At 37.3% G+C, this 8,573-nt stretch overlaps 2 protein-coding genes across 2 annotated transcripts; one reads left to right on the top strand and one right to left on the bottom strand.

Moving 5' to 3' along the window:
• Positions 1 to 2,609: 2,609 nt before the first annotated feature.
• LOC105769105 (protein BRASSINAZOLE-RESISTANT 1) lies at positions 2,610 to 4,669 on the top strand. Its single transcript, XM_012589526.2, has 2 exons — positions 2,610 to 3,105; positions 3,529 to 4,669. The coding sequence occupies exons 1-2, from the start codon at positions 2,860 to 2,862 to the stop codon at positions 4,222 to 4,224; spliced, it is 942 nt and encodes a 313-aa protein (XP_012444980.1). The 5' UTR covers positions 2,610 to 2,859; the 3' UTR covers positions 4,225 to 4,669.
• A 447-nt stretch (positions 4,670 to 5,116) lies between these two features.
• On the bottom strand, positions 5,117 to 8,059 carry LOC105769104 (uncharacterized). Its single transcript, XM_012589525.2, has 4 exons — positions 7,396 to 8,059; positions 6,415 to 6,556; positions 6,073 to 6,214; positions 5,117 to 5,773 (listed from the first exon to the last, which is right to left on the bottom strand). Exons 1-4 carry the CDS (start codon positions 7,784 to 7,786, stop codon positions 5,441 to 5,443), a joined length of 1,008 nt encoding a protein of 335 aa, XP_012444979.2. The 5' UTR covers positions 7,787 to 8,059; the 3' UTR covers positions 5,117 to 5,440.
• Positions 8,060 to 8,573: the final 514 nt, after the last annotated feature.

Here is an 8,573-nt window from a genome sequence, read left to right as displayed (position 1 = left end):
TATGACCGGGGCCCACGCCACCAAATAAGGAAGATTGTAATATGAAACTTTGCATTTGCTAGAGAAGAAAATGACACAAATATTTTGTTAATGGTTAATATTTTTGTTATACAAATAATATAAAATGTGATTATTTGCTAATTTGGTGAACTTTTCAAAAGCTCACCTGAGTATTAGTCACTTGCATGATCTCATCTTGATCGCTTATAATCCATTGAGAAGTATTTAAGACACATGTAATATTTAAGGAAGATAATGTGTTACCGCGTATGACACCTAGTTACCCATTACACGGTATATCAGTGGATCATAACTTATATATAGGTGTGAATGAACCATTCAGGAATATAATAGAATAAACACTCGACAATTTAATTTTATATATGAAATATTTTAATTTCATAAATTAAATTTTAAATATCACTGCAGATTTATTTTTTGTTTCTTTTATATTACAAATGAAGGGGTCAATGAATGGGAGATAAAATTTATTTTAAAAAGGTGATGTAAAAAATAATTTTAAATAAGTTTTTTCGAAAAACATGACAACACTGCCATGGAAGAGAAACTTAGAACGCGTACTTCACCTTGAGTGACAGAGATGAGAATTAAATGATTAGAACATTCTTTTCTGTACTCTTAGGTCCAGAAAAAGGAGCCATTCTTCACCTTTGTTTAATGTTACCCCCAACTACAAGAACCAGAACCAGAACCACCATAGTTCTTATCAACAATATTGACTCAATATATATATAAAATTAAAAAAGAGGAACTAACCAGCGTTAAATTCTAAACCCCACCGCAGTTTGTGTTTTTATTTATAAAAATGGTAAATTTCGTTGGAGGGGGAGGATGAGGTGGACATCGGTCGTTGGCTGAGGTCACGTAATCTATTGCAAATAGAGTTGTATGCTTCCACGAAGCTTCCCATCCATGGTTAAGTCTCGCGCGCCATAAAACTAAAAAATTAGCATTTATTTAGGGATGGAATCATCTTCGATATATAAATTAAAGAATTCTGAATTATGGGGATGGATTACAGTTTTCTCTTTCTTTTCCAGATGATATACCGTCCAACATGTTTGAAAAAAAATACAGTGAAATCGTTAGTCAAAGAATGGACCACGTGGGTCACTTAAAATGGGAGTTTGTCAATGTTACGTAAAGTGTTGTAGAAGGACACCATAACACAAGAGAGTTAGGTCAATAATGAGATTTAGACCTATCAGTTTGTTGCTCATCGAGTTTGGATAGATAAATTTCACTTTCTACTTGATAATCAATAATATCATTAATGTCTATAATTCACACTTTAATGATCAAAATGAACCAAATAATGAATTTAAATTTATTAGTTGAATAAAAAATGATATGATATTATTTTGTTAGTAGATTTTGATTATTCCTAAAGTCATCCTATCTAATAATTAATTCGTTAACATTTCTTATATTATCATTCGCCACACGATCAAAATGTACTTATCTTTTTGACCTTTCATTTCAGCATAAAACAAAGTTGAACATATTTTGACTAATTATTAAAGATGGCTAGGAAAAAGAAAGTTGAAAATTACACCTAATACAAAAACTTCGCACCCAAAATGAAAAAAGTCTAGAAGCCTCAATATGAAACCTTCTACACCCAAACAAACCAAAGCACAAAACTCAAAATACTTCCTACTTAGGATGTGATATTTAAAAAAGATAAAATAATAATTTTTAAAATTGCTTGTGAAATGAAAAAAAAAACCCAATATGTTTATAAACTTCTAATATTATGATTTAACCAAACTTATATCGTTGTATGTGAAAGCGTTCCAAGTTCACCAATGCTACCATAAATTAGTTATTTATCGATTCAATTAAAATTACTTAAAAATATTTTATAAATTACCAATTAAAATAGATCAGAGGATAAACACGGAATTAGTGAAGCTTTGAACGTAAATGTTGCACCATTGCTTCATGAAACAAATTAATTTTTATAATATTATATACTCCTGGCAATTATTTACCCACACGTTTCAATTCACTCTAGGTTGCAACTTACCATGTACTGTATCGCACTAAAATACATGTTGTGGTCCAATCTAATGTTGGAAAATCATCGGCTGTGATCATAGCCTTCGCCTTGGATACACAGAAGATGGTATGGTATGTTTTGTTGGATTTTAGAGATGATGACTCCATAATAATTTTAATTGGGCCGTAATAATCAAAATTTACTTGAGAAAGATATTTAATTTTATTATTTTAACATAAAATGAAGGAATGAGAGTATATTGTGCATTTAGTATGTAAACAAATAAAAAGAAGCCGACAAGAACCCTGATGTTAGAAACTGATCAGATGAGCTGTCTGATACGCTCGTATCCGGTGGGGTCCCATCCTCTGCAACGACTTGGTCCCACCTTTCCCCTTCTTTTAGTTCTTTATGCTACTGCTATTATTATTTGTTCATTACTCGTAACAGTCCTTTCCCCTTTCTTTGTCCCGCTTCCCCACGTTTCCTCCTTATTTCCACGTGTCCCTATCATCCCCCGTTCGCTCCCCTAATCCAACGCTCTCAGTTCCTCTCTCTTCTATTCGCATAATTTCTATTAAAAAAAGCAGAGTGTGTGTTTCCTTTCTCTTCTTTTCTCATTGTTTCTTCTTTGTTTATTTTTTATTTTATATATATTTTTTTCCAGCGAAGGAAAAGCGTATTCCTCGTGAGCCTCTCCTTCCTTATTTCTAATTCCCTTCTCGTCTTCATTTTTTCTCTTTCTTTTTAATAATATTAATCCTCTACAACGCACCTCACGACGTTCCCTCCCCTCCCTATATCTGCACCTTCACCGTTGTTGTAGATTCAGAGAAATGACGTCAGATGGGGCGACGTCGACGCCGGCACCGGTGCCGAGGAGGAAACCGTCTTGGAGGGAGAGAGAGAACAACAGGAGGAGGGAGAGGAGGAGAAGAGCTATCGCTGCTAAGATATATACTGGGCTGAGAGCTCAAGGAAATTATAATCTGCCCAAGCACTGTGATAACAACGAGGTCCTCAAAGCTCTTTGTGTCGAGGCTGGTTGGGTTGTTGAAGATGATGGCACCACTTATCGAAAGGTACCTAATTTACCCTTCTCCTTTTCTTTTCACTACTCACAAAATGGTAGATCTGTTCAAACAAGATGCAACTCTTTTCCTTCTCTGCTCATTTTGTTTTGGTTGTAATTTGGTTGGATCTAGTTCCCATAGTGATTTTAGTTTGGTTATGCTTTCTGGGTTTTTTTACTTGATCTGCTTTATTTCAGTTTGATTTGGCTTCTGTTTGCTTGCTTGGAATATTGGAAAAATCAAAAGACAGTCCTACATGAAAACGGTAGTTCTTACTTAAAGGCAATAATCTATTGATCTGTGTTGGAACTGAAACTTTATTGACTGGACTGTGAACAAATTTTCTTGATTAGCTGCTACTTTTTCTTGTATAATCCTCTTGAGCCTTGATTTGTTGATAATTTTTGGTTTTTAAATGGATTTGTTGTCCAGGGATGTAAGCCACCTCCGATTGATATAGCAGGCAGTTCAGCTAAAATTACCCCATATTCTTCCCAAAATCCTAGTCCCTTATCTTCTGCATTTCCAAGTCCAATTCCTTCATGTCAAGTTAGTCCTTCCTCCTCTTCCTTCCCCAGTCCCACTAGGACTGATGCAAATAATCCGTCTAGTCTCCTTCCGTTCCTCAGAAGCGCCATTCCTTCGTCTCTGCCTCCTCTCAGAATCTCTAATAGTGCCCCTGTGACACCACCACTTTCTTCTCCAACATCCAGAAATCCTAAGCCCATTCCCAACTGGGAGGCCATTGCCAAAGAGTCCATGGCCTCTTTTAACTACCCTTTTTATGCTGTCTCTGCACCAGCTAGTCCAACCCATCGTCATTTCCATGCCCCTGCTACTATACCCGAATGTGATGAATCAGACACGTCCACAGTTGAATCTGGTCAATGGATAAGCTTTCAAAAGTTTGCACCTTCTACATCTCAAGTGCCGACTTCGCCAACATTCAATCTTGTGAAACCTTTGGCTCCACAAAGTTTGCCCACCGGTTTTATTGGAGAGCAAGGGCGAGTTTCGGAGTTTCAGTTCGAGAGCGGACAGGTAAAGCCGTGGGAAGGTGAAAGGATTCACGAGGTAGGATTGGATGATCTGGAACTCACACTCGGAAGCGGGAAAGCTCGGTGTTGAAAAGAGGCTAACAGTCAGAGTGATTGTTGTGAAAGCGTGTTACAACAGAAGAAAGAGCCGGTTTTCCCTTCCTGATTCTAGGTTCTCACAGTCAGACACTAAAGAGCGTTAATTGTCATTTCATCCACTCAGTGAAAGCTGGAAATCATAGAACAAAGGTGGCAGAAGAGTTACAGTTTCATCCGCATTGTTTCGTTTCTATTTCAGTCGGTTGATACTTGCATTCCCTGGTTGAATCCTTAGGGAATTGGGGTTGTTTTTATAAGCATTACTTGTAGATACTGTGGGATATTTCTGGTTGTGATAGAGTTGCTTAAATCTTTTCCTCTTCGGCTTTGTAGTCTTGGGTAAAACCGCAGAGAATGATATTGTTGTAGTGGTTTGTACTGTTAAATGTTTGTATTGAATTATTTGATCATGTTGGTAAGCAAATTTTCTATATTCAGTGCTGAGATTCCATTCTATTTACGTGGCAATCACCTAACCAAGAAGCAAATCTAGTCGTACTAAACTTAGCTGATGACCTCCCACCCACTGCCAACACTGTTTTCTACGCTAGAGTTGGCTGCATCTATGGTGGGGATTGGCCCCCCCGACAAATCCCACGTTCACTACAACGATGGGCGTCAAATAATTATAATAATGAGAGAACATGTTTTAGGTATTGCGCATGACCAGACTCTGATTGGAGTGGTCTGGCCTGGTCTTATCTACATCTCTTCGGTTGATTTGAGTCTCCATTTTGTTTCCATTCGAAGGTTGGCCCATCTGCTATGTAGCTTTATGTCGTCATCGTATCATTTTATCTAATTATAAGCATTTCCCATAACCATATATCATGCAATTCAACTGTTCAAATGATACGGACACGAGATACGTAGCAAGAAAGTAGTAACTGGAAACAAACAATGAATATCTATAAAGATTGAAATTTTATTACAACCACCAAATGACAAGAGAACAGCATGTTTAAGCCTTAAAAACTAGTGTTATAAAGCTCTACAGAGGCTAACACAATTACAAGGAACACATAGGTTGGGTAGATGACATAGAAGAGGATGAAGAAACACGATACAATACAGTGAGGGAAATACTAACCAAATATTTCGGAACATCTAAGTCATCATCAGTCTCTTGCTACTAAAATCTTCTCATTACTAAGATTTGCGTGATTAGTCAAGAGAAAGGTAAAGGTGGCGTGTCGCTCAGGCATTCACTAGCGAGATAAGCAAATGTTCTCTGCATCTTTAGTTAGTCTCTCTATTTCCTCAATCTTTGGTTTTATGTCCTTTTTGACGGTTGCATTGCATTCTTGGTATCTGAAGCAAGTTAAAAGATGATCATTAACAATGCCGGCCACTTGCATGAACGAATAAACAACAGTAGGTCCCACGCAGCAGAAGCCTCTTCGCATCATGTCCTTGCTCATGACTTCAGCTTTTGGGGTCTTAACCGGTACTTGACGCGCATAACGGAATGCATTTCTTAACGGCTTGTGGTTTACAAATCCCCAGCAATAGCTGCTGAAAGAGCCAAATTCCTGCTGAACCTGCAATATTTCAATAAACCATGGGGCTTTAGCATAAAAGGTATCTTTTGTTCCCTTCAAACTTAATCCAGCTGCTATAGGCAAATTGATGCCTTCTTAAGTTTGTTTTATGCGTGTAGGGAGGGGAAGAGAGTTTGCAGAAGCAACAATTATCAGTTTTAGAAGTTGTCAATGCTTGCTTGCTATTACATTAGACATGAAACAAAACAAGGAAATATGAAAGATTTGATGCTACGGGTTTGACTTAAAGGCTCGCCCTTTTTCCACTCTTTTTCCCTAATAAGGTAACCAGATGATACCTTAAGAATAAGTTTAGCATTCTCCACAATTGCACGAAGCTTCGCTTCAGAAAGCAATAGACAACCGTCAACTTTCAATGATAGCATCTTCTTTTCGGTAAACTGTGCCATTGATGATGGATCAAAATCGTCAAAAAACTTCCTGAAAAAAGAATCAAACAAGAAATAGAACATTGATAAAAAACATTCTTCTTCTACCATCTCTTATCTCCTTTTATGTCGACAGCTTAGAAAATAAAGGAACGAATAAATAGAAGAAAACCTAAAGAGAGGAAACTAAAGAATCAAGGAAGTATCTCGTCACGTCCTAGTTCAGTTCGTAGAGAGTAATGACAAAGATACCTGAATATCTCCCTCTTTTTGAGAACCGTTGGCCAGCTGAGTTCAGCTAAAGCTTGCGAAAAGACTAGTAGCTCAAACAGCTTCCTGTCATCATGAACCGGAACACCCCACTCTTCATCATGGAAAGAAGTATACAAAGGGTCTGCACAAATAATTAAACTCTAAACATCAAGTTATCCCAATTCCCAGGACATAGTCGAGGACAAGCCATTAGTGAATCTTAGCAAGATTGATACACGCATGCACCTAGTTTTTGATTGTTAAAAAGTTCAAAAACATTAGAAAAGTTAATGGAATCACAAGCTGTTATATTGTATAACACAACAAGTTATTCTATAATAGCCTCAGATCTAATAGAAAAAGGCCGATATGCCGGTTCTGGCCGAACCAAACTTCATTCCTAAACAGGTCCGAGCTTTCACAGGAAAAAAGAGAGTAGCCTTTTCAATAGTGGTCTAATTCAATACCAAATAAACCTCAATGTGAGGGTAACTTTCCAAAAAGAGAATGCAGAGGTAATTTACATTTCTCAATATCAGAAGCTTGTTGGGGTCATCAGCTTGAAACAATAACGTTAATTGCCTATGATCTAATGAGAACTATGCTACCTAACTATCATAAAAAGGGATAGTACATTATAATCCTGACAGCAACATCAACAACAAAATTAAAGAAAAATAATTGCATGAAAAAAGAGAGGAAATAACTGAATTTCCAGACATTTACTTCAACTTGGTGTCATTTTCAAAGCACTATGTCATGTAATAAAAGCTTTCAACTTCTCCAGCAGAGAAGACTTGAGTAAAACATTAAATGGTTAAAGCCTCAATGTTATCACCATTTATTAGGCACCGCTAAGTTCCTATATCTAGTAAATTGCAACTATACACATTAAAAAGAGATTAACTTCCTCAGTAAAATTGAAATTTTTACCTAAAAAAAATCAGTAATTTAAGATGGTTTTCTTTTTAACTAACTTACCAGAAAACGGCGTGATCCAATCACATCGTTTTAACGGTCCCGACATTGCCGGAGAAATTTCAGTGACAACCTCGTCAGCCGTCGAAGCAACCTTGGGTTTGGCTTGCTTCACCCCGTTTTGCTTAACGGTTTTCCTAGAGCTTGCCGTTTTGAAGGAGGAATTGCTCGAAGAAGAGTCAGAGGAACAGCAACTGTCGACGGAGACATTGCTTTGTACAACGGACTTTGGGCTCTGAGAGACCGGAACTTTCGGTCTTTGTGGCTTTTTTAGAGCTTCGGTTCTTCTCTTCGACTCGTCCGAAACCCTAACTCTGTTCCCGGCCGGACCGAGAATCGCTCGCGGTTCCGTTAGCGGTTTCGTCGACGACCTGGGCCTCGTGGCTACCGACATTGCTTCGAAAAGTGAGTGAAACCTTCAAATGCGAAGTGTTTTTCAGCCTGATTTGAGCTTCAAAAACATTTAACTCGAAGCCACTCCCTTTTTCCTTTTTCTCTTTTTGAAGTGATAGGAGAAGGAATAAAAGGGATTTTGGGAGGGCAAAACGGTCTGGATATAGTGGATAAATTTTGGGATTTTGAGGACGAAGGAGGAGAGGAGTCCGAGAAAAGCAGAGGAAAAATACTAAACGACGAAAAGAAACAGAGGAATCGCCGAAGGTTTTTAAAAAGGGATAACCGTAAAGGGCAAGTTACCGGTTTTAACCGGTGATGTGGCCGCGTGTCGGTTTCAATCCCATTTTGGAAGGGACTGAATTTAGTTGTTTTCATGTACCAAATTGGCCCCTGCCTTGCGTGGCTTGAGCTAGTTGCCCACCCTTTATAATTTTATCACTAGTAATTTTTTCATAAAGGATAACCACCCAAAAATTTTATACCTTCAACTCTAAGCGACTCCTATAATTTTATCGTAAACAAACCCTTAGTTACATTTATTTCTAAGAGATAATGAAATAAGCCATTGTAGCATGCTACTTAAACGGTGAAATACGATCCGAATTAATTTGATTTTGATATTATTAAAAATAATTAAATAAAGTTAAATTAAAATAAATATTTTTTAGTGAAATACGAGAATCGGGAAAATTCGAAGAACAAATACGATTAACACGACTCAAACACAGACTACCTTGAGGCAGTGAATACTCTAACCATCAAGCCATCATATGGGGTTCGAAAAA

Source organism: Gossypium raimondii, chromosome 5 (genome assembly GCF_025698545.1).
Source record: "Gossypium raimondii isolate GPD5lz chromosome 5, ASM2569854v1, whole genome shotgun sequence".
In the NCBI taxonomy this organism is placed as follows: Eukaryota; Viridiplantae; Streptophyta; class Magnoliopsida; order Malvales; family Malvaceae; genus Gossypium; species Gossypium raimondii.
The sequence above is the reverse complement of the archived record's forward strand: the minus strand, read 5'-3'. Positions and strand labels throughout refer to the sequence as shown.

Bases quoted from the DNA above. Each gene is read 5' to 3' on its own strand.
- LOC105769105 (XM_012589526.2), top strand. From the start codon at position 2,860: ATGACGTCAGATGGGGCGACGTCGACGCCGGCACCGGTGCCGAGGAGG. The intron at 3,106-3,528 runs GTACCTAATTTA...TTTGTTGTCCAG, and splicing joins ATGGCACCACTTATCGAAAG to GGATGTAAGCCACCTCCGAT.
- LOC105769104 (XM_012589525.2), bottom strand. From the start codon at position 7,786: ATGTCGGTAGCCACGAGGCCCAGGTCGTCGACGAAACCGCTAACGGAA. The intron at 6,557-7,395 runs GTAAGTTAGTTA...TTATTTGTGCAG, and splicing joins TTGGATCACGCCGTTTTCTG to ACCCTTTGTATACTTCTTTC. The intron at 6,215-6,414 runs GTATCTTTGTCA...TTCTTTTTTCAG, and splicing joins AAAAAGAGGGAGATATTCAG to GAAGTTTTTTGACGATTTTG.